Below are 21,422 nucleotides of genomic sequence, written 5' to 3'. Positions count from 1 at the left end.
GTTGTTTGTTTGTGTGTTTTTTGCTTGGATATGTTTATGTATACACTGTGTTTACGCTCTTTATTTACAATGTACAGAAATGTTTTCCAGCTTCTTGTTAAACCTAGGTTTTCAAACACAAGAATTTACAACAAACATCTTTTTGTGCACACAGTGCTGTGAACTCTTAGATTTGCTGGACTGCAAATGTCAGATCACTCCCTCTGAACCAAAGAGGAAGCAGGAAAACCATCCCACCCTACTACAAGCCACACCTTCAAGTTCCTCAGCTTTCTCTTCCATACATGTTTCAACTGCTGATCGCACTGCAGGTAAGAAAAGCTGAATTACTTTGTAGAATATTTGACAAGAAAGTCGTGCAGAGGCTGTCTGCACGACTTTTCACCCTCAGTGTGAATCTTTGCTCTGTGTGTGTGTGTGTGTGTGTGTGTGTGTGTGTGTGTGTGTGTGTGTGTGTGTGTGTGTGTGTGTGTGTGTGTGTGTGGTAGTGTATTGAGTGAAAGTGAAAGTCTGACTCGTTGTTGTTGTTGTGACATTTTAAAGCAGCACTGGTGTGATCTGTTAGTTTGCTGCATTCCTCTTGCTCTGCTGTGAAGGGGATTCTGACTTCAGTGAGCTGGTTTAATGAACTGATGTTGTTTTTGTTGAGACAGACAAACCTGCATTCATAACACACTGCTAACCACAGATTACAGCAGGTAAAGGCGAGTCACAGCAGGACGGGAATGCTGAGCACTGGCTTTCAAACAGAGGGTGCAGCATGTTGTTCTGCTTTCCCTCATTTCCTGTCATATCTTGTTCATGTCTGCTTTAAAGCAACAACAGTGGGTTTAGGGATTCATTTTGCCAAACATGTAACACATTACAGTATCATCAGGTCCACCCTGTGCCCATATTTAGTTTGATAATGCAGCAGTGTGAGAGAGTCATGCTCCTGTGGGCAGACTGTGTTCAGTGAAACTCCCCATCAAAGAGATCATCTCTGCTAATCAAACGAATCTCCTACAGCCTCCCACTCCCACACAGGTGTATCTATGTGAATAATGTGAATTCCTGCATGTGTGTGAATGATGGGAAAGAAAACAGTGTAAAGCTGTTTGTGTTTCTCTGACAGAAACAGGAACTTTAATCTGCATCAGCAGCAGTTTTTACTGCTGCCGTCAGCTGTTTCAGATTTTACTTTAAGCCTTTCAGCATTTCTAAAATGCACCACTTTGTCTTTGTTCATTTATGTGTTTTTAATTATAAGATTATAAAAATCCCCCCACAAAAAGCAGTTTCTTTTGCTTATTACTGACAGGGCTGAGAAATAATCTTCCTACTAACTACATCTGTTAGGTGTGGACTTTTCCTCCATGTTGGACACAAAACAGCTGGTTGGCCTTCACAGAGTGGGTTAAAGAGCCTTCATTGGTGCAGATGTGGTGTTGGAGGGCTTTATAACACACTCCCACTTAAGGATCCAGCCCTGAACACTCAGCAGCGCCACGTCGTGGTTAAAAAAGGCTGTTTGGTTTGGAACAGCTCTCAGTGCCCTGAGCTGCCACATGAGCAGATCCAGGATCAGAGTGTGCAGGGAGAGGGGACAGGCCTGGTCTCTGCTCAGGTTCTGATGTTCTGATTGGTTGTTTGTCTGTCCAGCTGAGTCCAACCCTACATGCCACACACAGTGAAACATTTCATTCAAAGATCTACACTCTGCAACAGTATTTTTGTTTCATTTTAGTCTGAATGTGTTTATTACTTTAAGATTTTTATCACTAAACTCTGTCAGAGGGTCACACTTAGTCTTGTGCTGACTTTTTGTTTTACTAGTTTATAATTTTAAAAAATTTACTGAAACATCATTTCATGACACCAGCTGCAATTGCTTAGTTATTTTTTGAAGCTGCACTCATTAATGTCTCGATCAGAAGAGATGAAACTGAAAAATGCCTTGTTAGGCCTCATTTTGTGGATGCATCATCTTTGCCTGTGGGCTGTAACAATAAATCTACAGTTAAAGTACAGAAAAAATACAGCGAGAAGAATCATCTTAAATTGGTTCTTTCAGCAGTTACAGAAACGTTGTTTAAATTATATTTTTCCTCCATCCGTCCGGCTGTTCCCAGATGCCATAGAGTAATCCCGCTGCTCCAGTAGTTTTCATATGAGTATTAAGACCATAAAGATCTTTACATTGAAATGAAACTGATGTAAACATGTTGTAAATCATTATTTTACATCAGTTTTGCAGTTTTACGACTGTTGGGGGAAAATCCTTGTGCTGTGACGTTCTTGTCACTAGATGGCGCAGTTGTTTCAGATTCTGAGGCCGCGCTCACGTTCACCTAAAAAAGTGTGGAGGAAATAATGGTCAAAACTCCAAATCAAGGCTGAATTCAGTTATCATGCAGATTCATTCGATTTTGACCAGACAAATGAAGTGATTTCAGGACTGTGGCTGTAGATATTAATCTGAAATCCTGTTACGCTGATGGTCATCCACAGACACAGACACTGATACAGATTTTTTGTCTCTGCTGACAGTGTCTCAGCATCATCATGTGAGGTCTCTCTCTGAGAAAGAGAAGCTAAAGCAGAGCTGTGGTGCACAGGAGAACTTCCTCAGAGAAAAAAGGAAACTTTCCTCACAGATGTTTGTAAATGTCTCATCGTCAAACTAACAAACTGAACTGTTTATGTTTAAATCACCTGTTTTATACCGTTTAAATCTTTTGGACACACACAGGAATCTTTAGAACTCCACCTCTTGGCCTGGTTGACCTTTGACCTTTTTACCAAACAAACTTTATAAGTTAAGAAGACTCTGATGGATGGGCCATACAATGTAAATGAATATTTTCTCACTTGAAGGTATCATTTGTTCCTGCATTGTTACCTTTAAAGAAACTGGGAATACTCAGATGGTGGTTCGTTAGTGATGTTATCCTAATTTATTCAATCCTTTCAGCAGCTTTAGTGCTGGGATTTGATTGGATCTTTAATTATAATGAAATAGTTTGATTGTTTTTTTTCCATCCACCCTCCATCCATTAAGTCTATCAAATCTTCATTAATCATCACGAATAAACGGCCTCCTCGTGTTGAACTGTGCAGACTGCATCAGCTGTTCTGTGAGCCGGCACAGCCAACTTCAGTGTTCTTTAAGTACAGACATGCTATACTTAAGTAGAAGTATACAGATACTTGAGTTAAAAAAATACTCTGTTGAAGTACTGGTTCAACTTTACTCAAGTAAAAGTGAAAAAGTACAGGCTCTGAAATGTACTCAAAGAAAGTAAAAGTAGCTCTTTGGAGGACGTTTCTACCTGCTATTTTTGTGCAAAGCTAACTGAACCTGCTATATTAACATAACAATAAAACAATATTACATGAGAATACAAACTTTATTTCAATTCAAATTGTAATTCTAATGAATGCACTCAGCTTCAAACACTATGTTACCTCCTCCATAGTAGAGGGCTGCCTCATCACCCAAACAGAAAAAACGAGTACAGTGAGGGTTACAGTGAGATTCAGCAGGTGTGTGTGTGTGTGTGTGTGTGTGTGTGTGTGTGTGTGTGTGTGTGGGGGGGGGGGGGGGGGCAAGATCAGTTGTAGTGGTTCAATGTGGGGAAAAGAGTCCCAGATCACAATAATTTCTATTGTGAGCTCCATATTTTCTTTGTGTGCAGGCTGCTGCTCTGAGGTTCACTGCTCTGTGTGGATTTACACAACAAATTCTACAAGATTTTTCACAGCTATCTTCCATCCCCTACACTCAGAGTATAAAGTTGGTATAAAAGGTTGAATTCAGTGATTGAATCTAAGCTTCATCAGCTTAAATTCAAACTCATCTCTGCTCTGCACCAGTCCAACAATCACTGATCGCTGTCATAGACAGGAAGTGCTGACTGAGCCATCATGAGGGTGGATGAAGTCATTAAGTCTTATTAATATATTATTTTGTTTTCTGATTCTGATTCATGAGTTAAGTATTTGGCTATTTTTGTCTTTGATTAACATTAATTTGAAGTAACTTATAGTTTTGTTTCACGGTTGTTGGATAATTAGTTAGTATTCATTTCTTCTTGTGTGTTGAACTGATCTGATCAGCCAGTATTTAAGTTTCCGTTGGTTCTGTTGAGCAGTTAGTTTGAAGTTACTTTGTTAAGTTCCAATGTCATGACTTGGGTTTTGTTTTGGTCGTTTCACATCTTTCATTACTCGACTTTTGTTCAACTTACTTTTGCATTTTTTGGGGTGGTGGTGGTGGGGGTGTGAATAAAACCCACTGTCCTCCACTTTGGGGTATATTGATATTTACTCTTATTGCTGCCTCAGTCTTTCATGCAAACTTCTTTGTGCCTCCACATGTGCAGTTAAAGGACTGGTTTCCCTCCAGCTTCAGCAGGCTGTAACCTTCCCGCCTCCACCCAACAACCAAACCAGTCCTCATTTCTGTGTGTGCAGCGTGAGCTGATAGCTCCCCAATAATGGAACAGTGTGGTAGGTTCTTGTAGCATTTTCAAGCTCCTGCTGTTTGATAAATGAGGGTAATCACTTAATTTGTTTCTTCTTCATGTTGTGGATCAGGTAAGCTGAGGTTGCACTGCATTAGTTGGTTTTTATCCAACAGTTGAGTTGATCTGATATTGATGTTTGTAATTTCTATATTGTCTCCTTGTTCTATATTTTATACTTATTGCTCTAATTTTTTTATACTTGGTTGACCACTAGAGAGCGCTGCAAAAAATATTCCAATGTGTCTAGACTTTGGTTTATGCACAAATGGCAAATAAAAACCTTGAATCCTTCTTTTGTCACAAGCCCAACCTGAGTTTAGACTTTAGTCTCAAGAATCCCAGAAATCCTGATAGTGGAGGTTCGTCAGAGGTGGGAAGATGGAAGTTTCATATTGCATCAGAGTTTCCACTGTAGGCTATTGGAAAAGCCTCCATGAGGCTCCATGAGGAGGAATTGGTAACATATTCCTGAGACATCCACATAAACCAGTCATATTGTTTCTATTTTAATATTTTAACACTGCCTTAGTGCACTGTGTTCTTCATCTATCAGGTTTTGTGAAGACAAAAAAACTTGTGTTGATTGTAATTTGATAAACTGTCTCTGAGCCTTTAAACCTCACAGAGTGGACACTCACTGAGAAGTGATTTGTAAAAACAAAATAAAATCAGTGGACTGAAGAGTTAGTGTCATTAGAGTACCCCCCCACCCGCACCCCCAGCCCACACACACTCAATTTTTTCAATTCAATTTTATTTATATAGCGCCAAATCACAACAAACTGTCGCCTCAAGGCGCTTTGTATTGTGGGTAAAGACCCTACAATAATACAGAGAAAACCCAACAGTCAAAACGACCCCCTATGAGCAGCACTTGGCGACAGTGGAAAGGAAAAACTCCCTTTTAACAGGAAGAAACCTCCAGCAGAACCAGGCTCAGGGAGGGGCAGTCATCTGCCGCGACCGGTTGGGCTGAGGGGAGAGAAAAGACATGCTGTGGAAGAGAGCCAGAGATTAATATCAATTAATGATTAAATGCAGAGTGGAGTATAAACAAAGTAAATAAGGTGAATGAGAAACAGTGCATTATGTGAACCCCCCAGCAGCCTAGGCCTATAGCAGCATAACTAAGGGATGGTTCAGGGTCACCTGATCCAGCCCTAACTATAAGCTTGATCATAAAGGAAAGTTTTAAGCCTAATCTTAAAAATAGAGAGGGTGTCTGTCTCCTGAATCCAAGCTGGAAGCTGGTTCCACAGAAGAGGCGCCTGAAAGCTGAAGGCTCTGCCTCCCATTCTACTCTTAAGTATCCTAGGAACCACAAGTAAGCCAGCAGTCTGAGAGCGAAGTGCTCTGTTGGGGTGATATGGTACTATGAGGTCTTTGAGATAAGATGGACCCTGATTATTCAAGACCTTGTATGTGAGGAGAAGAATTTTAAATTCTATTCTAGATTTAACAGGGAGCCAATGAAGAGAAGCCAATATGGGAGAAATCTGCTCTCTCTTTCTAGTCCCTGTCAGTACTCTAGCTGCAGCGTTTTGGATCAGCTGAAGGCTTTTCAGAAAGCTTTTAGGACAGCCTGATAATAATGAATTACAATAATCCAGCCTAGAAGTAATAAATGCATGAATGAGCTTTTCAGCATCACTCTGAGAAAGGATGTTTCTAATTTTAGAAATATTGCGCAAATGCAAAAAAGCGGTCCTACATATTTGTTTAATATGTGCATTGAAGGACATATCCTGGTCAAAAATGACTCCAAGATTTCTCACAGTGTTACTGGAGGCCAAAGTAATGCCATCCAGAGTAAGTATCTGGTTAGACACCATGTTTCTAAGATTTGTGGGGCCGAGAACAAGAATTTCAGTTTTATCTGAATTTAGAAGCAGGAAATTAGAGGTCATCCAGGCCTTAATATCTTTAAGACATTCCTGCAGTTTAATTAATTGATGTGTGTCATCTGGCTTCATTGATAGGTAAAGCTGAGTATCATCTGCATAACAATGAAAATTGATGCAGTGCTTTCTAATAATACTGCCTAAGGGAAGCATGTAAAATGTAAATAAAATTGGTCCTAGCACAGAACCCTGTGGAACTCCATAATTAACCTTAGTGTGTGAAGAAGACTCCCCATTTACATGAACAAATTGGAGTCTATGAGATAAATATGATTCAAACCACTGCAGTGCAGTACCTTTAATACCTATAGCAAGCTCTAATCTCTGTAATAAAATGTTATGGTCAACAGTATCAAAAGCTGCACTGAGGTCCAACAGGACAAGAACAGAGATGAGTCCACTGTCAGAGGCTCTAAGAAGATCATTTGTAACCTTCACTAATGCTGTTTCTGTACTGTGATGAATTCTGAAACCTGACTGAAACTCTTCAAATAAACCGTTCCTCTGCAGATGATCAGTTAGCTGTTTTACAACTACTCTTTCAAGAATCTTTGAGAGAAAAGGAAGGTTGGAGATTGGCCTATAATTAGCTAAGACAGCTGGGTCAAGTGATGGCTTTTTAAGCAGAGGTTTAATTACAGCCACCTTGAAGGTCTGTGGTACATAGCCAACTAATAAAGACTGATTGATCATTTTTAAGATTGAAGCATCAATAATTGGAAAGACTTCTTTGAACAGTCTAGTAGGAATGGGATCTAACAAACATGTTGCTGGTTTGGAGGAAGTAACTATTGAAGTTAACTCTGAAAGATCAACTGGAGCAAAAGAGTCTAAACAAATACCAGCAGTGCTGAAAGCAGCCGAACATGAAGAATAATCTTTGAGATGCTTATGAATAATTTTTTCCTCTAATGTCTAAAATTTTATTTGTAAAGAAATCCATGAAGTCACTACTAGTTAACGTGAAAGGAATACTCGGCTCTACAGAGCTCTGACTCTTTGTCAGCCTGGCTACAGTGCTGAAAAGAAACCTGGGGTTGTTCTTATTTTCTTCAATTAATGATGAATAGTAAGATGTCCTAGCTTTACGGAGGGCTTTTTTATAGAGCAACAAACTCTTTTTCCAGGCTAAATGAGCATCTTCTAATTTAGTGAGACGCCATTCCCTCTCCAGCTTTCGGGTTATCTGCTTTAAGCTGTGCGTTTGTGAATTATACCACGGAGTCAGGCACTTCTGATTTGAAGCTTTCCTTTTCAGAGGAGCCACAGTATCCAAAGTTATACGCAGTGAGGATGTAAAACTATTGACGAGATAATCAACCTCACTGGGAGCAGAGTTTAGGTAGCTGCTCTGCACTGTGTTGGCACATGGCACTGAAGAGCATAACAATGAAGGAATTAGATCCTTAAACTTAGTTACAGCACTTTCAGAAAGACTTCTACTGTAATAAAACCTATTCCCCACTGCTGTGTAATCCATTAAAGTAAATGTAAATGTTACTAAGAAATGATCAGACAGGAGGGGGCTTTCAGGGAATACTGTTAAGTCTTCTGTTTCTATGCCATATGTTAGGACAAGATCCAGAGTATGATTAAAGTGGTGGGTGGGCTCCTTTACCTTTTGAGAGAAGCCAATTGAATCTAACAATAGATTAAATGCAGTGTTGAGGCTGTCATTCTCAGCATCTACATGGATGTTAAAATCACCCACTATAATTATTTTATCTGAACTGAGCACTAAATCAGATAAAAAGTTTGAGAAATCAGACAGAAACTCTGAGTAGGGACCAGGTGGACGATAGATAATAACAAATAAAACAGGTTTTTGATTTTCCCAATTAGGATGGACAAGACTAAGAGTCAGGCTTTCAAAAGAATGAAAACTTTGTCTGGGTCTTTGATTAATTAATAAGCTGGAATTGAAGATTGCAGCTAATCCTCCTCCTCGACCTGTGCTTCGAGCATTCTGACAGTTACTGTGACTCGGGGGTGTTGATTCATTTAAACTAACATATTCATCCTGCTGTAACCAGGTTTATGTAAGGCAGAATAAATCAATACGTTGATCAATTATTAAATCATTTACTAATAGGGACTTGGAAGAGAGAGACCTAATGTTTAACAATCCACATTTAATTGTTTTATTTTTTGGTGCAGTTGATGAAGCTGTATTATTTATTGTTTTTGAATTTTTATGCTTAAATAGCTTTTTGCTTATTTTAGCTTTGGTGTTTGGTGGTCTGGGAGCAGGCACCGACTCTATGGGGATGGGGTTTTGGGGGATGGCAGGAGGAGAGAAGCTGCAGAGAGGCGTGTAAGACTGCAACTCTGCTTCCTGGTCTCAACCCTGGGTAGTCAGTTTTTAGGAGGGTTAATAAATTTGGCCAGATTTCTAGAAATGAGAGCTGCTCCATCCAAAGTGGGATGGATGCCGTCTCTCCTAACAAGACCAGGTTTTCCCCAGAAACTTTGCCAATTATCTATGAAGCCCACGTCGTTTTTTGGACACCACTCAGACAGCCAGCGATTCAAGGAGAACATGCGGCTAAACATGTGGCTCCTGGTCTGATTGGGGAGGGGCCCAGAGAAAACTACAGAGTCCGACATCGTTTTTGCAAAGTTACACACCGAGTCAATATTAATTTTAGTGACCTCCGATTGGCGTAACCGGGTGTCATTACTGCCGACGTGAATAACGATCTTACCAAATCTACGATTAGCCTTAGCCAGCAGTTTCAAATTTCCATGAATGTCGCCTGCTCTGGCCCCTGGAAGACATTTGACTATGGTCGCCGGTGTCTCTAGCTTCACGTTTCTCAAAACAGAGTCACCAATAACCAGAGTTTGTTCCTCGGCGGGTGTGTCGCCGAGTGGAGAAAAACGGTTAGAGACGTGAACAGGTTGGTGGTGTACCCGGGGCTTCTGCTTAGGACTACGCTTCCTCCTCACCGTCACCCAGCTGGCCTGTTTTCCCTGCTGCTCGGGATCTGCTGGGGGGGAGCTAACGGCGGCTAAGCTACCATGGTCCGCACCCGCTACAGGGGCCTGGCTAGATGTAGGATTTTCCAGGGTGCGGAGCCGAGTCTCCAGTTCAGAAAGCCTGGCCTCCAGAGCTACAAACAGACTACATTTATTACAAGTACCGTTACTGCTAAAGGAGGCCGAGGAGTAACTAAACATGTGACACCCAGAGCAGGAAAGTGCAGGAGAGACAGGAGAAGAAGCCATGCTGGTAGTGAGTCGGCTAAGGGCTAAGCTACTAGCTGAGCTAAGCTAGCGAATTTCTAAAAACAAATAAAGTGAGTAATGTGAATACAGGTGATTCAGCAAAGAGTATGCTATTTAAAGTAGGTGAAGATTACACTAAAATATGTTATTATCCAGATAAATCGAGTTATACAGATATAACAGCTAACAGACAGCAAAACACTGTGCTCCGAAACAGGAACAGGAAGTGATACAATACCGCAGTGAGAGCCAACACCAAGTGACAGCGCCACCAAGAGGAGAGGAGAAACTAGGCCACAGGCAGCCATGGAAACACAGGGGATGGTTTGTGGTTGGCTGGAGGGTGGGGCTGACAAGACTATTGTGGGGTAGCAGAAAAGGTAAGAGAGCCTTGGAACTGATTCTTCAGATTTATGATTTGGGAACAAAGATTGGCTAATGATGGATAAGCCCCCCCCAATCCAGTGGCAGCAGATGGCTGCCCCTCCCTGAGCCTGGCTCTGCTGGAGGTTTCTTCCTGTCAGGAGGGAGTTTTTTCTCCCCACTGTTGCCAAGTGCTGCTCATACAGTGTTGTTTTGATTGTCAGGTTTCCTCTGTAGGGTCTTTACCTTGAGGTGACTGTTTAATTTAATGCTATATAAATAAAATTGAATTGAACTGAATTGAAATACCACACAATTCATATACTGTATTTCTTTATCAGTCTAGTTACAGTGACACTAACACATGCAGCATTGTTATACCTGGAATTTAACCAAAATAATAAAGTATGTCAAAATGTCTTTTTTGCTTCTCCCACCAGTAGGTGGAGGGAGGTTGTGTTTTCATCACTGTGTGTGCGTTTGTTTGTTTGTCAGCAATACAACTCAAAAGGTTTTGAACCAATATTGATGAAATGTTGTGGAGATATTCCTTATGGGCCCAAGATCATATGATTTCATTTTCAAGGTCAAAGGTCAAGATCACCAAAAATACATAAAAATTAAAAACTTCTCTCCCAACATTGGCAAAAATTTTACATTAATATGATCTATTTTTCATCTACTCTCTTTAAATTTGGTGCTCATGTATAAACAATCAGGGAACTGCACGGTGGCGCATGGTTAGCACTGCTGCCTCACAGTCCCAATAACATCTGAAAGGTCTGGGTTCGATACCACCTTGGCCCAGGCCTCTCACTCTGTCTGTGTGGAGTTTGCATGTTCTCCCCGTGCTTGCGTGGGTTTCCTCCCACACAAAGACATGCACTTACTGGGTTTACTGGCTACACTAAATCACCCATAGGTGTGAAGGTGAGTGTGAAAGGTTGTCTCTCTGTGTTGGCCCTGCGACAGGCTGGCGACCTGTTCAGGGTGTACCCCGCCTCTCGCCCTATGATAGCTGGGATAGGCTCCAGCCCCCCCACGACTCTGAACAGGACGAGCGAATGGATGGATGTATAAACAACTGCTGTTCATAATTCACTGTCTCTTTTTTATATTTTACATTAAAATTCTCATAATAATGTAACGTGAACTACAACCCCTACACAAAAATCACACACATATACAACTCATACGTGGTGGCTGTGGCTCAGGAGGTAGAGCATGTCATGGACTAATCAAAAGGTTGGTGGTTCAGGAATTGAACTACCAACCCACCATTTTGCATGTCAGAGTATCTTTGGGCAAGACACTGAACCTCAAGCTGCTCTCCGATGCAACCGTGGGAGTATGAATGTGTGTATGTTACATACAAGAAGTGCTTGTATGAATGGATGAATCCAGATGTTTTACATAAAACACTTTGAGTGCACAGCTAGAGCAGAAAAGCTCTGTATATGAACTAGTCCACTCACCATATCTCAGCAAATGTTTGCTCTTTTCTTAGGCTACATAAACTGGATGAAGTGTATTTAAACATATCCAGACTATATGTGCAATTATCTGAAATGAAAATTTAAAATAAGTTTTTAAACACCAATAAAATACATTTCTAGTCATGTTGATTAAGTGATTGATGACTGACTAAGGCAGCATTGGGTGCTCTATTGCAGTGTTGTATCTGCACAGCACCTGGTGGGGGAGACATGTGCTGTACTGAGTGCCCTTCCAGCTTTGCAGGAAGGAGCAGCAACAGCACTTCTGCTGTAGACGCTGCTGCTTTGAATCACAGGGTCAGACTTCCTGTGTGGAAACTGTCAAAATCAAGGCCCATGGGCCAAATCTGGCTCTTAGTAAATTTCAGTTTTGCCTGCTTTTCAAGTCATTTCAGGTTCTTCATAAATTTTAGCCCAGCCAGTTGTAGCTGTGGTCTGGACCTGCAACATGCTGAACTAAACAGAATCAGCAAACACCAAATGGCACCAACGGAAAAAACGAGCCATAATCTGGTTTCTCATTTTGATGTTTGAATCCACACTTCAGCAAACACACACAGTCATACTCAGAGGCTTTAGCAGGCCGCTGCACTGAAAATGCAGTGACAGCATGACGTGTGTCTTTGTGCCACAGGTAAAGCTGAATACCTGATAACATGATATTCATTGATTTATTTTATTAATGAAACTTCCTGTACAAAATATCTGCTCTTGTTCTCGTCAGCTGAACCATTTTGAGCGATCAGCTGTGAATGATTTTGGAGAGGAACGTTTCCACACTGTAAACCCAGATTTTGATTCCACTTAAAAATACTGAGTTCATATTACTTAAATTTACCTAGAATGTGAACATTACTTGTTAATGCTGAGTAGACTGTACTTGTTGATGGTCTATCTTATTGTAATTATGTGTTTGAGTTCAAACAACTTAATAAAAATCTAGTTTATACCGGTTTAAACAGACTGGATTAATATGAAGCACCACGGTGATGTGGTGGTTAGCAGAGCTGTCTCACAGCTAGAAAGATATCTAGAAGGTCTGGGTTCAATTCCACCTTGACTGTGTGTACTATAAAATAGTTGGTTTTTGTTCTCCCTCTGGTTCTCTACTTGTACAGTTTTTTTATTGTTCTATGGACAAATGTAATTTGTAAATGTTAATGTACCAGTGTTCAGCAGGGCTGAGTTTTATCATGTTTGTTTATTTACCAAATTTAAACAGACACAGTTCAACATTGTAAAGAATATTTTTGTTGCTGACCAGTACGGTGGTGTAGTGGTTAGTACTGCTGCCTCATAGCTAGATTAACTATCAAATAACCTGGGTTTGATTCCACAGCAGCAGGCTGGTGACACCCCCCATTTTAATTTTTCACTAACTATAAAAGATAAGTTTGGTCAATTAGATCATACAGTTGAGTTCAACTGATAATGCAGTAGTGCTTACTTTGGTGATTGCTTAAACTAAGTATCTTCAGTTACTGAAACTCTGTTATTAGTCCATTCAACTTAGATCTTCCATTTCATTCCAAAAGGGCCTCAAGTACACTGAATATAATCTCCTGCACTTATTCAACTGTTTCATTACTTAAAAATTTAAGGCAACAAGTTACCTTGTTTTTTTTAAAGTAGATTCAACTTATCTGGGTTTTCAGTGCATGCAGTAATATTCAATGATTTTCTGAAACAATTACCCCAAACTTTTGATATCACAGTTAAAACAAAGATGTGTTTTCTATTTTTAATGTAATGGTCTGTATTTACATTCACATGCTGTCCAAAACACTGGCATTATTGTGAAAAAGTGGGCAAATCTGCCCCAAATAAGGAATGGGTTCAAGGAGTGACCAGCAAAAAAACACCAACACTCTCACGCTGGAAATAAGTTTCACAATAATTTATTCTTTTCAAAGTGTGATGCTGTGCTGGGAGTATAATCCTGGCCTGGAATTCAGGGCCCAAGAACACCACCACCAGGGTTATCTTCAAAAGCCTTGCGTTAGTGGAGAGTGGGGTTCCACATGAAATCCTGGGACTGCAGCTCAGTCTTATCCTCTCCAGTCTTGAGTGCTTTCATCAGGGTGGCCACCTCCTAATGGCACAGTGGACCTTTCCCTCCTGCAGCTCCCTTTACATGCAGGCACTCCTTAGCAGTTCCCAGTCCTGTTCTTTGTTAAAAAAAACTCCAAACACACTTTTATTGAGATGAATCTTCTTCTCAATAAAACTAAACCCCTTTTTAAAAGACTTAAAATCAACCAGGTCAGGTAAAAGATGAGCTTCCTTAAAAAAAGATGTTTTCCTTAACTCAGATTTCCAATCCAACTCCGTTTTGCGCAGCCACTCCTGTGCTCATGCCCCCTTACTTCCTGTCTCTCCCACACACAGCACGCCTCCTCTCTTCTTCCTTTATAGCAGGCCCCAAACCCACACCAGTCACTTAATTCCAGCACTAGACTCCAAATGCCTGGCAGCTGGACTAGAGTGGGACCTCCACTCCCACATGGGCGTGGCCCATATCACACAAAAAACAAAAGCATGCAAAACTTGACATAAAATCATCCTAACCCCATGCATCCTCATTATGTCACCTGTTGGCTTTCCTCAACAGCTTTGTTGTTTCTGGGTGGTGCATTTTGGCTGAGGAATAAATAATATCTGATGAGCTTTCTACCAAACCTGATGAAACTGAAGCTGGTGTGTCCTTTTTAGTCAGAGTGATGTGAGTCTGTCTCTGTCAGTGAGGGCGGCCTCATCAAAATGTCAGCCGGCAGTTTTTAAACAGCACAAACAGCCTGAGGGGTCTCCAGGACACATTCAGATATTCAGTGCTTGTTTCTCTCCCACATGCAGCAGCTATACGATGGTTTCTGCAGGATGCAGTCGCTCTCACATCCAGTTAGAAACAGTTCTGGTCCTTCGAGCCCGCAGTGCACTGAGTGTGTGTGCCACAGCAATAAGTGTAGAATACACCAAAACTAACATTCAACACATTAAATAGTCTAAAGACTGCTTCACACAAGTTATTTTAGTGTATGACTTTGTGGGACCATGTGAATATAAATGTCATATTTTTCATATAAAAGAATAACTTTTGATTTGAGTGGGAAAGTCTGAGGGGGGGGCAGATGCTGCCACTTGCATTCTAAGTGTGAAATGCCGGTGAGTAAAAATGTGTGTTTCTATTGTAATGTTCTTATCTGTCACTGCAGAGCATCATTTCTTCCATATGAACCTGTTAGCCTTGTTAGCCATTTACAGGGCAAGTGACTATTTTTGGTAATTTCCCCACTGCCCATCCTGCTCCTCAGTGCTGTTAAGAAGCATGTGATCAGGAAACAGCTTAATGCTGTAAAAAGGTATAATGTGTATGTTGTTCTAACAAATCTGAATTTCACAGAGGAAATTGTGAAATTCAAGCCACAGAACAGAGGAGTTAAATCTTCCCCTCTGACCTGAATCCTGACTGAGGATTTGTGTGCTGTGGATGCTGCTTTCATTCAAAGCTCATCATTAACTGCATTCACAGAGGTACAGATTCACATTGTGTGACACTGAAATATGCCAATAAATTCTGATGGTGAGATATCAAAAACCAGTTAGTCAAGATTCTCAGGATATTTGCCTTCAGCTGCTGCAGGTGGACACACTCAGAGTTAGCTGGTGAAGATGGGAAACTGAAGGGAATTTGGTACGAGAAGTAACAGGAAGTGTTTTACGTCTTTGGTGAATACAGGAGAGAGAAGGTGAACCACCCAAATTATTACATCAGGGCAGTTTTAAGGCAGTTTTTAAGGCAGTGATAAGAAAACTTCAGAGAGCAAACATCCCCTCTGTTGCATCAAAGCCCACAAACTTCATGTACGAGGTGAAAAGGAAGCAAACACACACACACACACACACACACACACACACACACACACACACACACACACACACACACACACACACACACACACACACACACACACACACACACGCACCATTAACATCCTTGGTTTGCCTTCACCTGGCTGACAGTAGCTGACTGTAGCAGGTTATTCATATTTCATCTGAAGGTTGTAGTTTCAATAGCTGACAGCTTTAACTTGTTGTGTAAAACAAAGTCTTTGATTTGCATTTCTCTTCTTAAAGCTTTTATCTTTTAAATATTCCAGCAGGTTCAGATTCAGGTGGGACACCCAGAGCTGAAGAATTACACAAAGTTTAAAAAGCTGCAGCCAGGTCATGTTTGTAAATGAGAACTGGCTCAAAAACATCTTACCCGGTAAAATCAAGGTTCAAAACAAAAAAAAACATTTGATCTCAGGGATGTGATCTTGATGGGAGCTGCTTTGCATGATTTCTGATTTTTGTAAATGGTTCTTAGATCTTTTGTATGGTGGCCCTGAGAGGCCAAACAAAGTGTAACCAAAGAAAAGCCCAGCACTGCCTGTGCTTCCATTCAAGAAAAGCATTTGACTTGTAAAACTTTCACACTGATCCAGATTTAAAAACTACAAGAGATGCTGATGAGACGAGTGTTTCACTGGTAGCAGAGTGGATATTTAATCCCCAGCTGTGGGTATTTATCATCTATTAGTCAATATCACTTTAATAACCAAGCTGATGTCGGTGTTCCTGATTTCCATTTCCTGTAGTTATTTGATGACTGAACAGACCCGGAGTGTTTGCCTTTGAGCAGGACAGCACTGAATGAATCTGTGTGACCAGTTTACCTGAACAGGTGTAAATAAGGAGAAGAACAAAGTTCTCTTTGAGAGTTTGTCAGGTTTTTTCCCCTGCAGTGATATGACTGCCTTGTGGGGTTGTGTTGACTGGAGTTTGTATCGGTTGCTGTGCTTGTCTTCTTGAGAGAGGTGAGGATTGTGGGTGACCTGACAGTGAGAGGTGTTTGTGGTACTTCAGAGGTTTTGAGAGAGCGTGCACAGCAGGTCGCTCTGCATGTTGGATTTGGCAGATTTGTACACTGGATGCATTCCTGACACAATCCCAAAGCGGATTTCTCTGCACCTACATTTGAAGGAGGGGCCTTTCCCTTGCAAGGCAAATGCATACTACACTATGAAGCTACAGTTATGTCACAGTACAAACAGGATAACCTTCTCTGTTCGAGAACGAGGGCTTGCTGTGGACTACTTGTTTCTCTTGGGACTGTGATGATTATGATCTCTTTTACTTGGATGCTCAGATTTTCAGACTCATCCAGAATAATGAAGATGGCTGCTTTATAAAAAGGAGTGTGAAATGGACGCATGAGTGTGAGACAGCTGTTGTTCTGCCAAACAGGAAGTGATTGCTTCAGGGGCCTCATTGGTGCCACACATGCAGTTAAAGCAGCTTCTTTTTAGAGCCCAAGGTGACCTTTTATGGATGTGAGGGTGGAGCACTAACTCATCAGCTTACACTGGCTTGGTCTGCAAGCTGCATTCACTACTGTATGTGTGCAGTGCACAACACACAAATGATCTAATTAGTGCAGGATGACAGACTCATAAAATAGCAGAATTTCATTCACTGAATCTGAAACCCAAAGTTCAGGAATGGTCTGTACCACACAACAAGCCATAATAACAGTCACCTCCACTCAACAACAAGCAAACATTTGGTGTGTGTATAGAAAAAAAACTGATATGAAAATAGTGTAACAGCTTGGGTCTGATAGGTGCTGTTTGGGTTTTTAGGTTATTGCTTGTGTGTTTTTCTCTCTACAGTCTGGGTTAAGCTGAGGTTTCAGCGCATTCGTTGCACCTCATCCTAAAGTCAAAAGAATTCAATAAACATGTAAAAGCTCCAAGAATCCTGCCAGAGGAGGTTTTAGGAAGAGGGAAGTGTCACAAAAAAAAACAAAACACCCACAACCAGCAGCCCCACAACCAGCAGCCCCACAACCAGCAGCCCCACAACCAGCAGCCCCACAAGGGGGCCGAGGGGGTGGTGTGGAGGCTGGGACTGGAGCTTGTTTCCTCACTTACGGGCTTTGGTGACAAAAAGAAACCAAATGAGCACCATAATGTGCCACCCTATGATGGGGTATGTCTCTCAGTGGCAGAGTTGTAACAGCTTCTCCTCTGTGATTTCATAGCAACACTCTATGTGGTCTCTGTGGGCCCTTTTTTAAAAACCACTGCTGTCATGTTGGCAAACCAACAGAGAGCCAAGAATGTAAAACAGGGAGCCTCTCAGCCAGCCCCCTACGGCCTCCTGCAGTCAGAGACAGTCTCCCTGGTCTTACTGGTATGTGTGGTTGTTTGCAGAGAAAGCTCCTGAACCTCATCTCTGCATTCATCTCTGCATTCATTTGCAAATCATTTGCTCCCCTGTGTTCTTCCTCTACTTATTGATCAGGTTTTTAAGGCAGCTTGTGTTAATTTTAGTTTAACAAACTTGGTCGCTGAGCCTGTAAGACCACAAGAAACAAACACAGCATCCTGGCTCCATATCTGACAGCAACAGGACAAAGTCAGAGTCTTTGTCACATGACTACGGCAAGACGACATTTTCCTCATGGTGAGGGTGAGCTGAGTGGGTGCTGCGAGTTTACACGAAGCCACAAACTGTAGCGTGTCCTAAAAGCCACGCGAGTCGATGCTCACTGGCAATATTATGAACCACAAAGGAAAACACTAAACTCTTCATCTACTAACAACATTACTTTCTGTCAGTGCAACATTTTACAAACAGCAGACGTTTCTATACAAACCAAACGATGTCATTCTCACACTGCTGTGGAGACCCCGTCTTTGCCACCAGCTTTTTCTGTTGTCCTTCTATCGTCATTGATCATTTCTTCACTGTTTGTTTTTATTATTTCTGTCTGGTTGTTTCCTGTTGTGTTGCTGTTGTTTAGTTCTTTGTCATATTTATGTGTTTATTGGAATGAAGCAGGAAGCAGATTTTGGCTGTTGCACATGTTAAATTATGGACAAAGTCTTGGAGGTTTAAGGACATAAAGCCATATATATATATATATATATATATATATATATATATATATATAATATACATGCCTAATATTGTAGCTGCAAGCTGAACAACTGTGAGTCTTTAGAGCTGCAAACACGGCTGCTGTGTCTCATCGGGGGCTGTTTAAGAACCTGTAATGGAAACATTACTCATATCATGTGACTTATGGGAAAGGTTTAGATGTTTGTATTTGAAGTTCTTCACAGTGTGAAAGTTACATTCAAAAGACACAATTGCTGTGACCGGGGGCACAGCCCCGGCGTCTCACCCCAGAATACACTACAGATAGGAAATGACCCCAGCAGTGCTTCCTCTGTACCAACTGCATGTGTGAAAAAAAGTGCTGGCTCACCAGAGGAAGGACGGTGTTAATGTTAATGTTAGAGAAACAAGTGCTATCTGATGTAGATATGTCTGGGTCCCAAAATTAATTGGCAAATAAACAAGGAAAATTGAATCAGGGAGATTTCTTTGGAGGGTAGGGTAGCTTTAATGATTATATATTGGTCAGACAAACTGTAAATAAGAATTGCATCTTTTTAAAAAATTATTATTATGCTGATAATATTTAATTTGGGTGGAGCAAATTATCCAAAGTAGTCGGGACATCAGGTGCAAACTGACTCCATCATCTACTGACCGGATTTGTGAAGGCAAACAGCTCGTGTTGATCTTAGTTCTACAATCTTCTGTAAGAGTCACATGTTTCTCTCTTTAGGCGACTAACAGGAGAATATGCTTTCACTCAAAACTTATTTGCATAGGGGAAAAATAAAACACCACAGTGAGAGTTTGGGAGTCTCTGGAGTACCTAAGAGAGGCAAATATAAATAGCACAGCATAAAGCACGAGACAGACTTTGAGACAGACAGAGAGGGAGAAACACAAGCGCAGAGAAAGAAGGCCTCAGGCAGCAGTGGAAAGGGTCTGTGGACAGTGAAGGCTCTGTGAGCTCCCAGAGGACCAGGCGTGAGCTGAGCAGGTGCAGGGGGAGAGGGGGCTGCAATTAACTCAGATTTGTAAAATATGAAAAAAAGACAAACCTCTACAGGCCTCAGTGAGCATGCTGAATGTTAAAAGTATGAACAAATGTGGCTGGTTTTAAGGCCAAAGCAGGTCTGTCATCTCAGCGTTTGAGTTATGGTGCACAGCACTGGGCTCACAGGCTACTTTAAAGGGTTCGTTGACTCATAGCGGCTTTTATATCTGAGCAAAATGTCCATGAAAGAGATCGTATCACTGCAAGATCAGGGCCGCACAGCCTGATGGAAGCAGCTTGTTTGTGTGTACTGACACGCTCCTGATGTGAATACGTTTGTTCTAATATGACAGCTGTTAAACCCTGAACGCTGCATTTAAATGATTTACTGTCACCCCTGTGTGGAGAGTTTCTTGATGACTGGGAGGCCTGTCGATGCTCACAGAGACACAAACTGTTTACAACCAAGCAAACTTTAGCAACTCTTATTTTCAGTTAGTTTCTCATGAGCATGCTTTCTGTTGCTCTTTAGTTCTGTCCCATATTTTATATGGTGTATTTTACTTGACTCAAACGTTGTTTCCAGTCTCACAACATGTCTGATTGTCCCCGTTTATAAACTAAGAGGAATTCTGCCTCTAAACAATCTACAGTTCAGAGCATTTCTGTATGACTCAGCAGTTTGGCTGAATGCTTGGCCTGTAGTTAATGTGACGCTGTTACTTCATGATAGTTTTAAAGGACTCAGAGTGAGAGTCCCCTTTCCTGTTACCTCTTATCCAATTATAATGGAATGCCACTGACCTCTGAGCATCGAGCTGAACACACCCAAAGATTTATTTGAAGGCTGATGAAGGTGTTTGCCTTCAGTTTGTGGAACAGTTTCCTTTTAATGAGCAACAATTAAAGCTGTATTGAAAGTCTTGTGTTTTTATGCCAAAGGCGAACTCGGATATAGTTTGGTACAATCGTGTTTAAGTACAGCACCTGTCAGAGGTAATGACATTATCCACAGTTTCTGATTGGACCATGATTTGTCTAATTAGTGACCTCATCAGTGTCTTCTTCTGCTCTGCTGATTACATAACCTTTGATGCAGCAGAGCGCAGGACTGTGAGTTCTGACTTTCATAAAATATACAATCTCTTTGAATCAGCAGATGACGCTGATGCTCTTATTAATCTAACTGAAAACAGTGACTCTGTGCACTTTAAATGTGTTGAAGGAGACTTTACGTTTGTCAACACGTCACTGATGCTTACAGAGTGTTTAACGGCCTCACAGTGACGGCTGCTCTCTGACTGCTGGATTAGAGAATGATCCCTGAAAGGAATAAATGTTACACACAAAAACTAAACTAACATCTGAAACTTTAAATCGTTTCAGTCCAAACATCACGTTAAACAGGTTACTGTGTGATTATGGGCCTGTGGGTGTAATCTTCATACTTTTCATACCAACCTCCTGCCCTTTCTGTATAATCAGAGGCACAATGTGCAGCATAATGATGAATAACTGATTCTTTATTGACAGATAAAGTCTATGAAATTCTTATCATCATAATCTGATCATGATTCCTCTACAGCAGTATCCTGATCAGGTGGCTTTAAACTGTTTAAAAGGATTGAAGGAATCTGGGAAAATGAAAACGCGGGAAACTATGGCGGCTACAGATACACACATGACTGCGTCTCAGTGCCAGAAAATTTCTCTTTCTGCCAGGATTAAATTCATTTCACTTTATCTAGAACTGTAAATACAGTTCAGCTTAGTTTGCCATACGAATCCCCTATTAGAGCTTTTATAAACACAACAGGGCACAAAACCTGTTTAAAATATATCTCTGTGTTGCCAGTTTTGGCAGGTTTTTGTCAGTCTGGGTGTCATGCACAGACAGATACAGTCTTGTAGAATCCAGCTGGTTTTTAATGAAGTGTGTGTGAGTTGTTGCCATCAGACACAAGTGCAGCATTCCCAGTAA

The 21,422-nt window shown here is 41.1% G+C and overlaps 1 protein-coding gene across 1 annotated transcript in view; it reads left to right on the top strand.

Annotated features, from left to right (window-relative positions):
• The first annotated feature begins 264 nt into the window (after positions 1–264).
• The window catches only part of LOC115787690 (uncharacterized), a 29,518-nt gene continuing 8,360 nt past the window's right edge, over positions 265–21,422 (top strand). The window contains exons 1-2 of the mRNA XM_030740467.1: positions 265–311; positions 4,365–4,491. Coding sequence (XP_030596327.1) covers positions 4,479–4,491 — 13 coding nt within the window. The 5' untranslated portion in view covers positions 265–311; positions 4,365–4,478. The remainder of the gene's footprint in view (positions 312–4,364; positions 4,492–21,422) is intronic.

This window comes from Archocentrus centrarchus, chromosome 1 (genome assembly GCF_007364275.1).
Source record: "Archocentrus centrarchus isolate MPI-CPG fArcCen1 chromosome 1, fArcCen1, whole genome shotgun sequence".
Classification (NCBI taxonomy): Eukaryota; Metazoa; Chordata; class Actinopteri; order Cichliformes; family Cichlidae; genus Archocentrus; species Archocentrus centrarchus.
This window is presented reverse-complemented; position numbering and strand designations above follow the sequence as displayed.